Below are 19,630 nucleotides of genomic sequence, written 5' to 3'. Positions count from 1 at the left end.
TTTTTAAATAATAGTATATATATATCAGTAGCATAATTCAATATTTATTAATTTTCTTTAATATCATAATAAATATATAGATTTAAAAATAAAATTTTAAATTATAATATTAATTAAACTAATGATTTATTCTAAAATCATCGAAAAAATGACAAGTAAACAAATTAACTAAAATCATGGAAAAAATGATAAGTAAGCAAACTTTTAAATAATAATATTAATTAAACTAATGATTTATCTTAAAATCATAGAAAAAATGACAAGTAAGCAAACTAACTAAAATCATGGAAAAGATGACAAGTAAGCAAATTCACTTCTCAAATAATAGTATAGATAAAGAGTTGGCTAAAATAAAATATAATTAGAGTATTATTAGAATTAATAATAAGCAGTAATAATATAGTATAATTTGAAATACTCTTTTTGAAGATAGAAATGGAAGTAATTATTAGAGAAATGCAATTTTGTGTTAACCTCATTTTGAAAGAAAATTTGAAGGTAACCACTAATACCATCTTTTTTTTTTCCCTGAAAATTCATTGATTCATTGAACTAAACGTTCCAGAATTACAACCTGATAGCAAACAAACCACAGCTATCTCCTATCATCACCTGCAACAGATTGCAGGGAGCGCCAAAAAAACAACTAGCCTATACCCACCAAAAAAAATTAGAGGCCACGACTTTCATTGACAAATACCTCAAATAACCACTCCGGATGACTTCTAGCAACATAAGATTGCATCAATCCTAGTTTGTTAACACTTTGAGCTATGAAAGTTGCACCTCTATTTTGTCCTCTAGAGACCACCATCCAGCGTGCCTCTCTAATTCCAATTGCTTCCCTCTCTATTTCTCCCACCTGAAACAATAACGAGGGCCATGCATCCGGCCTATTCACTGCACCAAAAAGATCTCCAAATTCTCCTGCAAACATCACTTTGTTGTATCTCATGCTTCGCATACTCTCAACTGCCCATAAGATAACTTGTAGTTTTGCTCCATCCCTGGAAGTGATATTTGAGAATGCCCTTCTACTATGGCAAATAACCACCCCTCTTTCATTCCTCAGTACCCAGGCCGCTCCCATCATCGATCCCTCTTTGTTCCAATCATATGCAATATTACACATCAACCACTCCGAGGGCGGGGGAAACCACTAATACCATCTATCTGCTTGTAAATCAATTATTTTGTTATTTTCTTAATTAATGATCCGGTTAGTGTACACTACTAGGCCTATACACTACTTTATACATTTGACTACCGGAAACAAGTTTTTTTTTCCTTTCTCGAAATTTTTGCTTTTAACAAAATAGTACAGTTATTGAAGAAAAATATCCCAATAAATACTTTTAAAGTCGCTAATTTCAATAATTAATTATTAGAAAATGGTAGTTGGTTGCAAGAAAGGAAAAAATATATATATGCTTTGCCAATACCAGTAGTTGATGTTTTGCTAATTTCATTGTAGTGGATCACTCGTATAAAATATAAAAACACACTCTTTTATGAGAAAAAAAAATACATAGAAAACCCGGATAAAGTGGAAAGAACGTGACACACTGACATACGCCGAGTTTATAGATAAGTGATCGAGAGTGACTCACCTTCTTCATTCTCCTTCAAATTTTTTACTCACTCATGGAGTATTAAACTAATTCATGTTTTCTTAATTTGTACATCATATTATATATCGATTATGTTGCCGACAAAAAAAATAACAATCATGTTAACACTTAATTAAGGTTTACGTCGAGATTAACAAGATTATCATCAAGTCAAGGTAAAATGGAAAAGGACAGCAGGGAAAAAGTTGTCATTATACTAAATATCTTTTTCTAATTATTAAATTAATTATTTTGCAGTTCGAGAGGGAGAGAGAGAGACTAGAAGAAGAAGAAGAATGAGAAGACGAAAGAGAAAACAAGATCATAAGACAGAGAGATAATAATGGAAACAGCTGTTATTGTCTGAGGCTAAACATCATCTTCTTATTTCAATCCAGATTTGTTGCTCGTAGAAGACGATGGATAAACGTATGGATTCGATGAATCAGGTGGCTGAAGAGATCATGAGAATCCACAGATCCTTACCGTCAAGACCAGAGATCGACGACGTCGAAGCCGCGACTTCTCTGATACAGAACGTTGAGAAGGACGACCAGAACCGCTTGGACGCCATTGATAGACAGGTCAAAGGCTCCGAGGTTCCTCGGGAGCTTTTCGACGTGTTGCGGGAGATGAAGAGAGGTCTCGTTCGTTTCCAGAGCAAAGAACAGAAGAGAGAAGCCGCGAAAGTCCTCGATCTCGAGTCTGCACACGTCTTGTTCGACGAATTGATTCAGAGAGCTTCTAATTGCATTGCTTCTTCCCCTCCTTCCTCCAATGTCAAGGAACCGGCACCTGCTCCGGTTGTTTCTCCGGCGAGTTTGTTTTATCCCGATAAGGCTCCTGTCAAGTCCAAGGAGATGTTCACGCGCGACGATACGTTTGTTTCCAAGGTCAAGTCTTCGCTCTATAGCGACGGTTTGTTAGCTCCTCGCAAGCCTCAGGTTTTGGATTCTACACTTGAGGCTAAGAAACTCACCGGTGAGTTTCGATTTTACCGAACTCTTGAACTGTTCTTTGAGATAGAATCTCATACTAATCATTGTTATGGTTATGTGTAGGCCATGATGGGGAGAAGATGAGTCTCATAAAGCTTGCTACTTTGATTGAAGTGTCTGCCAAGAAAGGTACTCAGGAGCTGAATCTGCAGCACAAGCTGATGGATAATCTCGAATGGCTTCCAGATTCTGTAGGCAAGCTATTGAGTCTAGTTAGGCTAGATCTGTCTGAGAATTGCATTATGGCACTACCAGAAACCATAGGAGGGCTATTGTCATTGACGACTCTTGATTTGCATTCGAATAGAATTGCTCAGCTTCCTGAGTCTATAGGAGATTTGCTGAACTTGGTCAACCTGAATCTTAGTGGAAACCAGTTAACGTCTCTTCCATCATCGTTCAGTAGGTTGATCAATCTAGAGGAGCTTGATTTGAGCTCTAACAGCCTCTCTGTTCTCCCTGAATCCATCAGTTCTTTAGTGAGTCTCAAGAAGCTCGATGTTGAAACAAACAATATCGAAGAGATTCCGCACAGTATCTCAGGCTGTTCTTCCTTAAAAGAGCTCCGTGCGGATTACAACAGGCTTAAAGCTCTTCCGGGAGCTGTTGGGAAGATAGCCACCTTAGAGATTCTGTCTGTTCGTTACAATAACATTCGCCAGTTACCCACGACAATGTCCTCCATGGCTAACCTCAAAGAGCTAGACGTGAGTTTCAACGAGCTTGAGTCGGTGCCAGAGAGCTTGTGTTATGCTACAACGCTTGTTAAGCTTAACGTTGGGAACAACTTTGCCAACCTGAGATCGCTTCCGGGGCTAATAGGCAACCTTGAGAAGCTGGAAGAGCTTGATATGAGCAATAACCAGATCCGTTTCCTTCCTTTCTCTTTCAAAGCGCTTTCGCAGCTCCGTGTTCTTCACACACAGCAAAATCCACTTGAGGAGCTTCCAAGGGATGTAATCCAAAAGGGCGCTCAGGTTATTTCTCTCATCGCAGTTTCTTTTTGTCCTTGTGTGACATCTCTGTTCTTGTACCTGATTGCTTTTTACTATCCTCTCAGGCTGTGGTTCAATACATGAATGAACTAGTGGAGGCGAGAAACACCAAGTCTCAAAGCACAAAACAGAAGAAGAGCTGGGTCGACAGTATCTGCTTCCTCTGCAAGTCCACCAACTAGAGAACACATGAGGAAGATACTTTAAACCATACTCTTTGACAAATTCTGACCTTTTTATCATCAGGTATATTTGTTTTCTCACCGCTTTCAAACGATATGAAAAGCTCAAACAAAGAACCCAAAATGTATAACTTGTATTCGTTCATATACCTGACTGGGTCCCGAGGTAAAAATGTCATTCAATTTCGTAATCTCAAAGTGATTGTATTCTTGTTCCTCTTGATGTAATTCAATTCTTGTTTCCTTTAGATGTACCAAAACCCTTTGCATACATTTTGAGACCATGACCGGAGTTGTGAATACAATGTTTAATATTAATGAGACAATCACAGCCTTCAGCTACTTAGTAATTAATTAGTTTGGTTCCTGTTCTGCACCAAATCAGATCGTTTCTTGTGATCCATTTAGCTCATATGAAACTCCACACAGATTCTTCATGAGATTCACAACACGTTTCCACAGGTTCGGGCCTCTCAGCTTTTTCAAGTTCTCTTTTAAGCTGTTCCACATTTGCCAGTCCATCCCTGCAGATCTGAAGCAGCATGAGAAAGAGATTAATTACAGAGATCAAGCACAATCCTTTTTAAAAAAAAATCAACAAATTTTGGATGCATTAACACCATTTCTTGTGTGTTTACCTGCAGATTCTCGTCCAACTCTTTTCTGCGTTCTTTCACCCTAGCCAGCCTAGCCCTATACTCCTGAGACATTACAGGTCAACCGATATAACTATGCCTTTTCAAAATCAAATGCATAACACCATTGCTTGCTTACCTCTTCAAAATACTTCGCTTTAGCCAACGCCTGAAACATGAGAAAAAGAGACATAAGAAATCAACTGTAACTGTGGCCTTTCAAAAACACCAATTCTTGATTACCTTTTGGGATTTTTTACTCAACTCATTTGGATAAATGGTCAAAGCATTATCTGAAGTAAAGACAAAATAAACACACACATCAAAATCCCAAAACCAACTGCTACAAAATCATAAAACTAATTGAATGACCCAAAGATCTTTTAGTGCCACATACGCGTGCAGAATCCAAGACCAAAGATTGCTGATACCTTCAAACCTCTCCACAATACTCCCTTCTTCTCCTGCGACGAGAAACCTAAGATCAAGCAAAAAGAAGATGAAAACAAGAACAAAAGAAGCAGAGGAGATTGCTACCTTTAAGAGAAAGAGAAGAGAGCCCATGATGTTCTTGACACTCTGAAACAAGAAAACAGAATCACTATAAGCAAGAAAAAAACACAACTTTCGCAAGGAGTATTGTCTCTTTTAGGAGAAAAGCACGAGTCTTTAAGCACTAAAGCACGAGTGATCTTATGGGTCTACATGACTCTGGACAAAACGACCCTAACAACAAAATCGAACACGAACCCTAAGAACAAAACCGAACAACAAAGTCAGACGGGAAGGAAACAGAGAGACGGTACTGACTGTAGAAAGAAAACAGAGGGTATGATTCAGGAGGAGATTAGATGTTCACTCTTCGATTTTGAGGCAGTGAGGGAAGAAAGCAAGCAAATGTGTGTCTTGTGTACCGTTAAGGTAGAACGCTGGACACCAAAAAGGGAAGAGAAGGGGGTGGTCCTCGGTCTTACTCGGAATTAAAATTTTGTTTCGCTTTCTGGAAAAAAAAAACTTAGAATTTGCTTTTAATTCTTTGTTCTATTTGCTTTTAACAAAAAACTCACAAATCTTAACCTGTTTAATTAACTTTTAATCAAAAACATAAAATTTACCACAACTTTGTATTACTAATTTTTAAAGATAGATATATATATATTTACTTTGAATTAATAAACATAAAATTTACCACAACATAATAATTTTATATATATTTATAGATAGATACATTAGCAATTTAAAAACCATTATAATAAATCATTGTTCATGCATTTAATATTTGATAATAAATTACTTATATATAACAAAGTATTTCATCACAATTTAAATACTTTTTATCATCTAAAATAAGCTTGAAAAAATATTTAGTAATAAATTAAAGATAAATATTTATATATTCCAAAGTTTTTCATAATAATAAAATTATCTGTATTGCCTAAAGTAAACTTGAAAACACTCATTTATATTAAAAAACTATATACAAAGCTATATATGTATTTATCTTTCTATCCTAAATTTTTTCGATGTAAAATATTTTTTGGATAACACAATATAACTAAACTATTTTTTAGATTCTAATAATTATCAAATTAATGAATTTTTTTTTAGTTTATGGCTAATTTTATATTATATATTAACAAATTTAGTTATGCATTAAGAGTAACAACGTATTTAGCCGATTTAAATTTTTAATGTGAAAGTTTGAATGTAAAATTCATTTTGAAAATAATAATATAGCTGTTAATAATGTAGATGGCCAATAAGAAGAAGCCTCGGACTTCAACCAATATTTACTGGACCCATTGTTTACCAGTTAGACAGGAGAAGCAGACTGTGAAACCATATGGGCCTGGACTTTGTCGGATGTATGGCAAAGAGAGCTCGCTTAATCTCCTCAGCAGGCGGGATGGATGTCAACGAGGCGTTAGTCGTTGCCAATATACAAGGCTCGAGAGTTGGAACACCTTCTCGGTTCCGTCATGTCCAGTTGACATGAAAATTAAAGAATTTAAATGAGATTTATGAACATGATCCGAAGATCCAATAAATAGACCGAACTCGAATTCTCAAATGCCGAGGCCTAAAATATCAACTTTTCCTTTTGGTTCACCATTGTTAACTGATCCGTTATATCTGTTGGGCTGTGTTTGTTGCAAGGCTCTAGAAACCCATAGAGAAAAGTGGCTAATAAATTATGAAATTACTAATGATTCGACCAAAGTGTAAATAAAAATATTTATTGGAGTAATGTATACATCTCGTTAACCCTTTGTAACTGTTCATACTTCAAATTAACCGGATATGTCAACATTTATGAAACATATTTTTATATTGCAGAATTTTGATTGTAAAACAGCTTTCACTATAGAGTCTAGACAAGAGAAAAACAAGTTTTATCCAAATGTAAGAGAAGTATTTGTATTTCCCTGGAAATAAATTTGGTAGTTTTCCGGAGGGACCGAGGGGGTATGGACTTTGTGTTCAGGTATCACATGGCCGTCTCCAGAAGCTGTCTAATCTTTTTTTTTGTTTTGTCACTGCAGAAGCTGTCTAATCAATAATCAATTTATTTGTGTAATAAATTCATTTATATTATATAATTTACTTGTAAATAAACATCAAGAACTATAAACTCCTTTGATAAAAAAAAAAAGAACTATAAACTCCATCTAATTGATTTAAACACGATAAATTACAAGAAAAATCACACAAAAGATCTCTATTTCCTAAGAATTTTACTAATGAAACTCACTTTACATACTTTCTGAATTAATTATTCAGATACTTAAGAAAAAATAAGTGTTAAGGAAGAAAAGTAGGAATAGAGGAAGTGAGCTGCGACGAGTGTTGGTGATGTTGATGATCTTTCATTTGACTCCCCGCCGTGGAAGCGTGACCGCACCGGTCACATCTCACCGGCCTAAGAATCCGGCGACAAGAAGGACACGAAGACCTAGAGACAAGCCATTTGTCAATACACTCCACGTGGAAGGAATGGCCACAGAGAGGAAGCACTCTGATCTCTTCGCCGTCGGCGAAATCACTGAGACAAATCGCACATTCCGTCGAATCTCCACCGTCTTCGGCGGCGGTGCCGGAGGTTGATTCCGCCGCGGTGAAAGTGGATCTTGGGAGAGACTGGAGAGCTTTCTTTTTCAGGCCTTTGTTCGCCGACGGAGAATTTTCTCCGGTGGTAAACTGCCGGAGCCAAGCGCAGCGTACGACGGCGGCAAGGCCAGCTACGCATATGAGAGCGCAGAGAAGAGCCGACAAGATCACAACCATGTCGGATTCCGCCGCAAGCATCTGCTCCGACGGTTGTGGTGGCGTCGCCGCCGTCTCGAGGAATCTTGCCGGTCGAGTCATTTTCCAGTTTCTTTTTCTTTGTGTGAGTTTGAAGACAGAGGAATGTGAGAGTGATGAAGATAAGAAAGGAATCTTGATCCACGTTATAATAGAGACGCACAGTGATAGATACATCTAATATAATTTTTTTTTATAATATCTGCACAGATTCATAAATAAGATATTTTATATTAAACAAAAACCATATAAGAATATCAACGAAAAAAATTGGACGGACGTGAAATACAATTAGATACTAATTATTCTCAAAATTAATGGCTTAACTAGCGTTTACATGCAATTGTGCATCTGCTTAATTCGAGTATTGTTATTTGGTGTGGACACATAATCTGGTTACAGCTTGAAAACAAATAGTTTGCTCTAAAAATAAAATAGTTTGCACTTAACCAAGATGCATCTAACTATGTCCAACTACTTTGATGGGTGAAACCATTTAAAATGGTATCTTTTGTGTATTTTCAATTTGATTAATGAGAAACTTCTGTGACTGATGAGTCGATGTTGAAATTATCACGACTTGTTTCAATTTATTATACGTATATTTTTTTGTCACGGATATTATACGCGTATTTAAAGAAGATAAAGTATGCTTTTATGTTTTGGTAGAAAAAAGAAAAGTAGGGTTTTATGTAAGTTATGTTGCGCAAAAATAATAATATTATGTCAGTTAAAATCGTGTGTACTAAAACACACTTCATTATTAAATTCGAGCAGAAAAAATATTTTTTTGTTTGGTCGAACAGGGATAGATATATACTAAAATTGGAAGGAAACTTGGAGTAAAAATAAAATGGAAGAAAAGATGGGTAGGTGGATTGGGTTTATAGGTTCAGTTTTTACGAACACATTACCAGAAGGTACGAGCAAGCTTCTTTCTTACCTAAACAACTACACCTACCTTCGATTGGAGCCCTTTTTTCTCAAATTTATCCTTTTTCATAATAAATGAACAGAAGGGAAATCAGTCAATCACAAATGAAGGATCAGCTGGTGGGAAATGGTGTTTAAAGTTGTTGAATATTGTGTTTGAAGTATAAATATCGACTTAGAAATTCAAATTGAAGGATTAAAAACTAAATAAAAATGTCGCGGAAGTGAAAAGTACTGATAAAAATAAAACAGTGAGTTCAAAACCATATACGAATGACATAGTTAAATATATACGATCATATTTATTTTCGGTTCCATAGTGAACTTTACTCTAAAGTACTTAACTGTTCTTTGTCAAAAGAAAAAAAAGAACTTAAATTAAATAGAATAAACGTTATTAAACCTAACTAAAATAAAAAAAGAAATAAATACGATATAGAATTCTACGTACACACTTTGACTCTTTTTGCTAATTTTTAATTTGTTTACATCAAGCTCTAAAGTTATTGCTATTACTAGTGTTTCTGCCCGTGCTATGCACGGTTCGTCTATTGTTTTTAAACTTTGTTTGATTATATGTTATCGTTTTCAATCAAACTAATTTATTACTTTTATCAAATATTCTATGAACACTGGCACATAATATTAGAAGTGCATGTATTCAAACAAAGCTGTTGAAAGCTGTACAACAATAACTATGAAATTATTTTAAAATGGATACATGTTTGCAATATTTATAATTTACATACATTATTGTTGATGTTAAAATAATATATATATATATATATATATATATATGTATATATATATATACCAAACTATAAAATATAGTTTAAAATATTTACATATATTATTCTAATATAGATTTTTTAAAAATAGTTAGCAATACTATATCTGATCCATTACATTTTTTGTTGATGATTTCAGAATAGAAAATACTAAATTTAACATACTATGAATTTGAAAATATTTTGCATTTAATACTTTTATTTTAAAAATTTTAATTATTTACAGTTTGAAATAATGATTTTATTTTTTCATGTTTAATTGCCTAACATTTTTCTTGAAAAGCACACAATTAAATAAAATTAGCCCAGATTACTTATTTTGCTAGTTTGGATTTTTAAGATTAAATTTCATAAACTTAGTTTCTTTTAATTAAAGAGAAAGGTGCTTTCTTAAATTATTTTAAGTCTTTCAAGAAAATTATTGATTTTAGCTAAAAATATTTTTAGTGTTCTTAGATAGTTGTTAAACCTGATCAGTAAAAAGTATGAAAAGTTCCAAAATTAATCACAGAAAAATCTAAACAATATTTTGATTTATCACAGGATTGGCTAAGAAACTTTTACAACCTTAAATGGTCAAGCAATAATTTACACCATTAATGTAATTAAGTGTCAAAAGTGATCCAAGATGTAATAAACTAATAAAGTACTTAAAAGTATTTCATGATGTAATATTCTCTTAAATATTAAGCCCCTGATTTTTTTAAGGACTGTAAAATAGATAAAATATTTTCACATAAATGGTCAAAACGTTTTTGCATTTACCTTCTTAATCCATTCGTTTATGCTTCTTCAAAATCAGTATCAGCTTTGATGCTTCTTCAGAAACTCGTACATGTCTGCAGCAAATTAAAAGAATTTGAAAATTATACAATAGAAATATTTATGCTATATTTTTTACTTTGATTTTGCAGCATAAATTTCATATGAACTCCTTACACACTTCCATTAATACATGTAAATTTTGGAAGCTCTGCAACAAAATCAAGGTTAAATTAATTTCTCCAAAATCACTGTACCAATATCAATTTCTTCTCTACACGATTATAAACTCGACCTTCACAATCCATGATGCTTTGAAATAGGTTTAAAGACGAATGTATTGCGCCATATCAATCAAAAAATTGCTGAGAATGAACATTTAACTATTAATCTAGACAATGAAGAATAAAAGTTTCAAATTGATTCATAAAAGAGTTGGAAAGAAACCTGGTTAAGATCAAAACTGAAAGCTCAGGAGAGAAAAGGATTAGTTGTTTTGCTTCATTGAACAACTGGACATTGTAAAAGAAACGTTTTAATGAATCTCAAGAAGAAAATGGTTGAAGAACTGATTTAAAGTTCATTTATTTTTTGACTTAATTTAAAAAAAAAACAGTTTAGATGAAAGAGGCTGAGATCGTGGCCTTGAGCGAAACAAATTAGAAACTGATGATACAATTTAATTTGATAATTACTGTATTAATGATGTTTTTAATTAGAATTTTAATTAATTTTGAATCATAAGCCATGTGGCAAATTTTGATTGGTCATGTGACTTGTGCTTTAGTATATAAGGGATAAACTCCCCCTCCCCCCCCCCCCCCCCCCCCCCCCCCCCCCCATTTTCGAATTCTTTTTCACTTCAGTCCCTTACTTTTAATATATATTTTTTCTTTTGAAAAAGAGCTTAAATATTTAATATATTTGCTTATAAAAAATACTCAATTCTTTATACTGCGTAAACAAATCTTGTTTCAAATTAGTTATATATACAGTAAAAACTTTTTTTTAACGCTAGGTAACACATTACATCATCATATAATTTCTAAATCAATTAGATCAATTAGATATGATGATCAACTACCTGCAATATATGCAATATTGATGAACAACTTCACGAATAATGATTCCACGATAAAGTTCTCCCCGAAACACTTTAAACCACGGATGGTTATGCATGTACAACATCTCGATGGATATGCTCTCACCGCAACAGGCGACCACAACGAACGGCTCTGCTTACAGTACTCTGAAACCTCCAAAAGCTTCGCATCCTATAATCTGCAAGAAATTGCATAGTTTGGGATTCGAACCCCAGACCTGGGTGTAGAAACCTTTAAACCTTAACCAATATACACTAAAAACTCTATATATTAATAATGTTAGGATTATGATAATTTATTAATTTGTAGAATTATCAGTTTAATGAAAATTCATTTTAGATTTATACTCCAAAAATATATTTTTAAAAAGTGAAAAAATATTTCCTTTTCATCTATTTCATAAGATTACTAGATATAATTTAGATATGTAGAATACCTACGATAGAATACAAATGTGTTTTATATGTAATTTAATAAATTATAACTAAAATATCGAAATAAAATATAAGTTATAATAAAATTTATTTTGAAGAAAATAAATCAATAAAAATCTAATTATGATTATTATCTTATTTTCATTATTACATTTACACTGAAACGAAAACCTAATTAAAAATTATGACACTTGATCTCTAAGATAAAAGCTTCGAATGGTGATAGGTCGTATCGCCGTTAATAATAACAAAAATATATATATATACATATATATATATATATATATTTGTTACTATTATAACCGCATCGCAATTGTTCTGCAGTTGTTCTGCACATTACCATTCGGGCTCTAAAATAACCTATATAAAAGTTGAAGCATTCCATCAAACGGAAAATATTATTCTATCAGTTTCATTTTAGTTATCATTTTAGATTTGTGCACATAGATTAAGAAAATATTTAATTTTGTACATTTTCTATATAAAAACATTATTACCTATACATCTAACCATACCAAAAGAAAAATAAATTAGATAATATAATTTTAAAAATACTTATTTTGTAACAAAAATTTTATTCTATAAGGACAATTAAATGAAACAGAAAAAGTAGTAAATTATTTTTTGTAAAAAACTTGATTGAGTGAACATCCCCTGGAAAAGAATATTAGAGACCTTGAGAGATCATCTTCTAACAAGAGATGTATCATGGCCGACCAGCATGAAGAAACTTCGGATCGAAAGAAATAATTTTGTTTAGAGCTCATGTAAAAGGAACGATTGATAATAATTTGCTGTACTTTAGGTAATGTCTGAGCCTGATGGAGACTCTAGTAATGTGGTCATATCGAACCACATAGAGATCTTCTGAACAATACTAGAAAAATAGTGATGTTCGTTTGGTTGACACAAATTTTTACGGCTGTGTCAGTGGTAATTTTTTTCATAAAGTTTATTCGATTGATTGACGTGAATAGCTGCGTCTGGATGCTGCGTCCGGTGTATAGAAAGCTGCAGCTATTAAACGAACATGGCTATATATCTAAAACCCGATCATATTCTATGCTACAAAATTATGCTGTAAAAGATAAGATAAATATTGCATTTACCTATTTCACAGAAGGATAGACGCACAAATCCAAGGACACTAAAGTCTAAAGTATACTCCACCTCCTAGAATTTAACCGACCATTTATTGATAAACGAGCTAATTTAGACGCTATAACCTTGAAATTCACACTTCGATTTTAATAAAAATTGGATCTTGTATTTTTTTTGTATAGCCTAGGTGGGATCTGGCACCTATACTTACTACCAACTCAAAGCTTTGAAAGTAGATCTAGGTGTCCCAAAATTTGGTAAGGAAACATTTTTTTTCTGTCATAAACGTAAACAAATTTGTAAACAAATTTATGAAATTTTTCAAACTAAACTTGTAACTTTGCAATTCATATGAAAGACGAATAACAAATATGGATTTTTTAAAAACAATTTTTTTTACTAAAACATAGATCTATAAAATATATATCTTTTGAAACTGAAAGAGTATTATATAGAAAAAAATACCAATGAATCGAAAGTGCTCTTATTTGTAGTACCACTAAAACTGTGTTTAACGTTTCTACTTATTTTAAGTGAATTGATATTTCTTGCATGCTTTAGTGGATTATATACTTTCCGGTCAAATCGCTTAATTACCATTTTCGGTATAATTTCATCTATTGAAAATGCTGTAAATAAATATCTAAACATTGCATCAAAAATCAATTTGGTTTAGTCGATTTGTTAGTTTTTTTATAAAACAAATTTCAGCGTTTATATACGCTTTTAAATACACATTAATTTGGTAGACCTTTTATGGAAAAACTAATATCATAACTTCGTAAGAAAATTTACTCTATTCGAGCTGAGTTTTGAAGTCTACTCTAATTTTCATTACAAAATTTCGATCTCAACTATTGTCCACCACTGATTATATTCTCAAAGTAACAAAAACGACATACCAAATAATGGTGCACATGCGCTTGACTGTCCCTTCAACCTTTTATTTCCAATCTTTATTTTTGCTCTGCTAAAGCGAAGGATGCCTTTTAGTTTTAAGTTATCTGTGAAGTACCAATCACAGGGATTTTGTAAGGAAACCTTTTATCATCTTTAAGATATCAAATGATATGATACTTCATATCCCATGTGCTCCCCCACCTGCACATAGCTTATCCATCACCTATCTCAATTATTTGCATCATTATGTAATGGTGTATGGTCACTACCAAACATATATAGGATAAAGCAAACCGAATTTTTTGGTAGCTTTTCCCATCAGAACTCGATTTTAACGTTTAATATACATCTACATATCTTTAATCACGGTCGAATCATTTATTCAATAAAGAGTTATGTTGTTTCTTTTTACAAAAGCGATGAATGTATTATAAATAAGTTAACTATGGGTAATTTTCTTTGAGTTTTGATGTTATTTTAGACTTCTTTATACGTACATACAGCACGGCTAAAGGGTTAATGATAGCATATATTGGAAACAATGATGATTTCATACCTGTTCATTTTGGGTAAAAGGTATGATAATGTAAAGTGGCACAGTGTAATTAGGATATCAATAATCACTAAAGTGATCCTTAAATAAATTGATTAGGTAATGCGAATAATAGCCTATATGATACATGTAATTCGGATAAATTAAATTATGCCGATATAAATAATGGCCATATTTTGATTTGTATATTTCAAATAGTTTTATGTAAACTAGAGATTTTTTCCGCGCTTCGCGCGGATTATGTCTTATAAATTTATTTTATTTATAATATTATTTGTTAATTTTTTTCTTTTATATTAACTTCTTGTTTTTCCAATGTTAGTTTTTCTTAATTTAAATTTATATGTTAATAATTTTTCATTTTTTTGTTGTAGATAGAGAATTATATTTTTTATTGATGGTTTTTTGTATGTGATAGTGACATAAACTTTTTGAAATTTTAAAATAATATTATATATAGTACGATTAACACATTAAAGAAGAGAAACATATTCAGACACATTTTACACAGGTTTTATATGCATAATTTTAAACATTATATATGTATATATTATAAGTTTGAAACATGTAAATGCTTTCTAAAGCTAAATACTTGTTCTGAGTTTACATAACTTATCGAAAGTTTTATCTCTTTTTAAATTCAAATCACAGAAAAAATATAAAAAAGTCAGTATAGATAGGTTTTTTGGGCTTTTAAATCAACACTGAAAAATTACATGAATCAGATAACAACAGTTTTGTAAACAACTGGATAAAATTTGACCGAGCCAAAGATTTTCACACAATATGTTCTTTCTTCTTCAAATTGCGAAGAGCCTATAGGCACAAGAAAAAAATCATAATTTTTGTTTTCACTTATATAACATTTTTTCTCCTTTACACACAGAGTTTATTACACTGCTATAAGCAATGTAGAACTCTATTCATATAAGATTCACATCTATGCATTTTGACAAAGAAGAATTTCAGCCATCTTTAGTTTCGGAATGTACCAACTTCAGTCATATACACTATATTTTCTCTATGATTCAAAACTTATAATTTTAATATATGTGCAGATTTCCATGTGAAAAGGCACGCACGCCATCTATCATTCAACCTATTACTTTTTCCAAAGTAAACACTATAATCCTCGTTTGGTTAGCTCCACAAACTAATCTCTTTGGATCAGTTTATCAAAAAATATGGATACTAATGTCAGAAAAGAATATAAACACTATCAACAATACATATTGGCACAAGAATATTTGGTTCAAGGAACATATTCCACGTAATCCGTTTATATCATGGCTGGCTTTGCGGAGAAGACTGCCAACCAAGGATCGCTTGAGGCGTTGGGGATTAAATGTCTCAGGAACGTGCGCCCTTTGTAATCTGGAAATAGAGACTCACCATCATCTCTTCTTTGAGTGCTCTTTCTCTCGCTTGATATGGGAGCCTTTTGCTGCTGAAGTTTGGATTTCTCCTCCGGCTGATCTACACTCTGTTGCAGCCTAGATCAATCAACTTCGCGTCAACGTAGATGCACATGCTACTCCAGTCATCAAGCTCTACTTTCAGTCATGTCTCCTCACCTTCATCAGTCATCCTTGCCTCTTTCGACCGTATGATGCGTGACCGTCTCCTCTCTTACCCGGTAAGTTCTTCTTTCTCATCTTCTCTACTTCTTTTTATATTTCTTGTATAAGACTTCCTTAAGGCTTTTTTTACCTTGAGTTGTTGTTGGTTGTTTTTGTTTCCTTGCTGTAATAAGTTGTTTAAAAACAACAGTGTAACCTTTTAGAAAATAATAATCTTAACATCTTACCAAAAAAAACAACAAATATTGACTTATTTATGTGAATATATATTTTATATTAAATCATTATAGTGGACGAATAAAACACCATAATTTGTACAACAAATTTTCTTAGATTCACCTCATCATACTCACCATTTTACCATTTTAATTACATAATTTTACATGAGCTTCTTCATCCTTCCCGGTTATTTTCTCTTTATTTATAACTACAATATAATGTTATAAAGTATATATATTATAAATTAATAATTTATTTACCCTTAAAGTCTAACTATTAAAATATAACATAATTCAATATAGATATATGATTCTATTAATAAATTAGCAGTTACAAATTTGAAATTTCTAGAAATATCAAAAGTTGTATGTTAGTTAATTATTTTCTAAATGATATTTATTTTTAATTCTTTTTAGATGAGAATATTTTGGCTGAGGTGGATAGTCTCAAAAGCCTTGAATTTAGTCCCTTTTATATAGTAGGATTTGGATGATTTTGTTCCTTTTTTTTCTGTTTTCTCGTAATCTAATCCTAAACCAACTAGTCACACACACTAAGCATAGCAATTATATCTAGAATAATTTGGTAATTCTAGAAAATTTGTGGGTTTTTTTGGGTTAAAGGTGGTATAAAAAAGGTTTTTTTTTTTTCAAATATGATTCAAAACTCAAAGTTAAACATAAAACTAACCCATGATTTTTTTTTTCCAATTTTTATTTGTTCTATTCATCCTAAAAGTTCAGATTATTTACGAAAATGTCACAATTTTTTTTCGAAAATAAATTTTTTAATCTCTCACCTTCATCTTCTTCAAGTATTTACAATATTGATACTAACAATATACCCACCACCATGAACAACCAATTTGAAGTTCTTAATACACCTAAAAATCGATTTTGACTCCTTCTATCTGATTTCTTAAACAACATCTCTTTCACTTTCTTTATATTCATCCAAAAACCCAAGATTTTTATTCTAAATCTTTTTAAGGTTTATAGAACCATTTAAGCTATGATTCGTGGTCATTAACATGTAGGTTGCTTTGGTGGTGAAGTATTGTGTGGTTGGAGAAGCTAAAAAGTTATCTCACTGATTAAAGCTATGAAATCAAAAAAAAAATCTAGATCTGTCCGTTAGAAGACTTGCGTGTAATTCTTCTCTAACGAGAATACTTACACGAAAGTCTTTTGGTTAATGCATATGTTAGTTTTGCAATTGATTTTATTTGTGTCTTTTAGAGATGACTTCTCTGGAAGTCTTCCAGTTTTCTTTGTTTTCAAAAAAATTAGAGAAGATTTCCCGGTAATTCGTCTAGGATAAACATGTTAATTTTACATTTGACTGGATTGTGTCAGAAATTTGACTTTTCCGTCCACCAGAAAAATAAAAATAAAAATTTTAATTTTTATTAGACGACTTCCAAGTAAATCGTTGCAGGTTACTTTTGCAATTGAAAAATAAATTTTAAATATTGAATTTTATCCAGACAACTTCCATGTAAGTTTTCCAGTAGACGACTTACACAAAAGTCTTCCAGGATATTATTCCGATATTTTGGTCAAACCTTGGTTATTACAGAAGACTTCTGTGTAAGTCGTCTACCGAAAGACTTACATGGAAGTCGTCTGGATAAAAAAATATTAAAGTTTTATTTTTCAATTGCAAAAGTAATCTGAAACGACTTACATGGAAGTTGTCTAAAAATAAATATTTAAATTTTATTTTTCTGTTGGATGACTTACATTGTAAGTTGTTTAGGAAAAGTCAAAAGTTCTGACACATAAAGTCAATTGCAAAACTAACATATGCATTGACCAGAAGACTTCCAAGACCAGAAGACTTCTGTGTAAGTCTCCTGGACGACTTCCGTGAAAGTCGTATACGTCAACGTTTAATAAAATTTCATTTTCTCTATAACTATAAATACTTTTTAACATTTTCTTGCTAATTCATGTATACTAATCAATATTGGAGCTCCTGGAAAAAATTTATAGATTAATTGGTGATAATTATGAGGTTAACAATATTCATACTTATTAATGTTTCTAGCTAATGAGAAAAGAAGTCTTCTACGTTAGTTTTTGTAAAACTTATATTTTCAACTTTAAGATATATATTTTTTAATTTTCAAAAGTGTGAAGTAACTTCAAGAATATCAAGTCATATGGTTTAGTGTGTCTTCTTAGATCATAAAATATACTTTTTAACTTTCATAAAATTTGAAATTTTAATTTTCACCTAAAATTTGAATTTTCCGCTTAAATTTGTCCCTTATATTTAAAATTTTAGCTTGAAATTTAAGTCTTCTGAAAAGTCTTCTAAGAAGTAGATTTCTCAGAAGATTTCTAGGGAAACTGTCATAGGTTTGAACTAATATAATGTCTGATCTTTTGTGAATTTGACTAAGTTTTTTTTGAAAAGTTTTTTCCATTAGTTGTAGTAAATTCGACTATTTTTTTGTATTATTGTGTTTTGCTATTGAAGTTCGACTAAATTTGACTAATTTTTTCTTGAGAATTTTTCCGAAAGTATTCAAATGGCTTCAAAACATAGAAAAACTTCAAAAATAAGGTAAGATCTTAAAACAACCAAAAGAACTTGCAAAAAATAAGAGTTTTAAGCGACAAGAAGTTACCAAATAAGAAAATATGATTTATAGATCTACCTTTTAAAGAGTGAGAGATGAGAACCATGTAATGAAAAACCTAAAAAACAAGATAAATTAGTGAGAATGACATGAGACAAAAAATGATAAATTGATATAAAGTTTGGTGTTTACAAAAAATGATAAATTATAAAAAGTAAGAGCTTTAATCAATAAGAGGTTACCAAATGAATAAAAATCAGACATATAAACTTACCAAAACACTCAGATCTTAAATAAAAGAGGAGACATGGGAGAAGACTATGTCATAAGTCTTTCAAAGTCTTCTAGTGCATTAAATGTTAGAAGACTTCCGAGAAGACTTCCCTAAAAGTCTTCTACATCTGTTTCATATCTGAAAAACCTGTATATCCAAAAGCATTCAAATGTCCGCAAAACATAGAAAAACTTCAAAAATAAGGTACGAACTTAAAACAACCAAAAGAGTTTTCAAAAGGTAAGAGCTTTATGCAACAATAGGTTACCAAATAAGAAAATATGATTTATAGATCTTCCTTTAAAGGAGTGGAAGGTGAGAACCATGTAATGAAAAACCTGTAAAAACAAAATAAATCAGTGAGAAGACATGAAAAAACTATAAATTGATATAAAGTTTGGTGTTTTTAAATTCAAAGACATTAGAGAGAGGTTGGAGAGTTTTAGAATTGGAAACATTACGTTTTTGTTGCAGCCATTTAAGAAGAAGATAGATAATTTGTAAATTTTTTTTATAAAGTGAGACAAATTTTTAAATAAAGTTAATTTGTTTTTATTCAGAAGACTTTCAAGTAAGTCTTCTAATAGAAGACTTCCTAGTCTTCTAGAAACTAAAATATTTTAACCGGAAAACTAAAATATTTTTAGCGGGAGTTAGAAGAGTTTCAAGGAAG

General features: G+C 31.6%; 3 protein-coding genes across 4 annotated transcripts; 1 reads left to right on the top strand and 2 right to left on the bottom strand.

Annotated features, from left to right (window-relative positions):
- Positions 1 to 1,848: 1,848 nt before the first annotated feature.
- On the top strand, positions 1,849 to 4,111 carry LOC125575869 (plant intracellular Ras-group-related LRR protein 5-like). Its single transcript, XM_048735035.1, has 3 exons — positions 1,849 to 2,591; positions 2,672 to 3,585; positions 3,669 to 4,111. The coding sequence occupies exons 1-3, from the start codon at positions 2,030 to 2,032 to the stop codon at positions 3,783 to 3,785; spliced, it is 1,593 nt and encodes a 530-aa protein (XP_048590992.1). The 5' UTR covers positions 1,849 to 2,029; the 3' UTR covers positions 3,786 to 4,111.
- Positions 4,036 to 5,833, bottom strand: LOC125575870. 2 transcript variants are annotated; one of them, XM_048735037.1, is made up of 7 exons: positions 5,280 to 5,833; positions 4,958 to 4,999; positions 4,818 to 4,884; positions 4,664 to 4,713; positions 4,560 to 4,589; positions 4,424 to 4,486; positions 4,036 to 4,317 (listed from the first exon to the last, which is right to left on the bottom strand). In XM_048735037.1, the coding sequence occupies exons 2-7, from the start codon at positions 4,982 to 4,984 to the stop codon at positions 4,195 to 4,197; spliced, it is 360 nt and encodes a 119-aa protein (XP_048590994.1). In that variant the 5' UTR covers positions 4,985 to 4,999; positions 5,280 to 5,833; the 3' UTR covers positions 4,036 to 4,194. The 2 variants fall into 2 exon arrangements, with proteins under 2 accessions (XP_048590994.1, XP_048590993.1); XM_048735036.1 differs by having other exon boundaries at positions 5,231 to 5,809.
- Positions 5,834 to 7,065: 1,232 nt separating this feature from the next.
- LOC106447046 (probable E3 ubiquitin-protein ligase ATL44) lies at positions 7,066 to 7,997 on the bottom strand. Its single transcript, XM_013888892.3, has one exon. It carries the CDS (start codon positions 7,898 to 7,900, stop codon positions 7,223 to 7,225), a length of 678 nt encoding a protein of 225 aa, XP_013744346.2. The 5' UTR covers positions 7,901 to 7,997; the 3' UTR covers positions 7,066 to 7,222.
- Positions 7,998 to 19,630: the final 11,633 nt, after the last annotated feature.

This window comes from Brassica napus, chromosome A6, assembly GCF_020379485.1.
Source record: "Brassica napus cultivar Da-Ae chromosome A6, Da-Ae, whole genome shotgun sequence".
Lineage (NCBI taxonomy): Eukaryota > Viridiplantae > Streptophyta > Magnoliopsida > Brassicales > Brassicaceae > Brassica > Brassica napus.
This window is presented reverse-complemented; position numbering and strand designations above follow the sequence as displayed.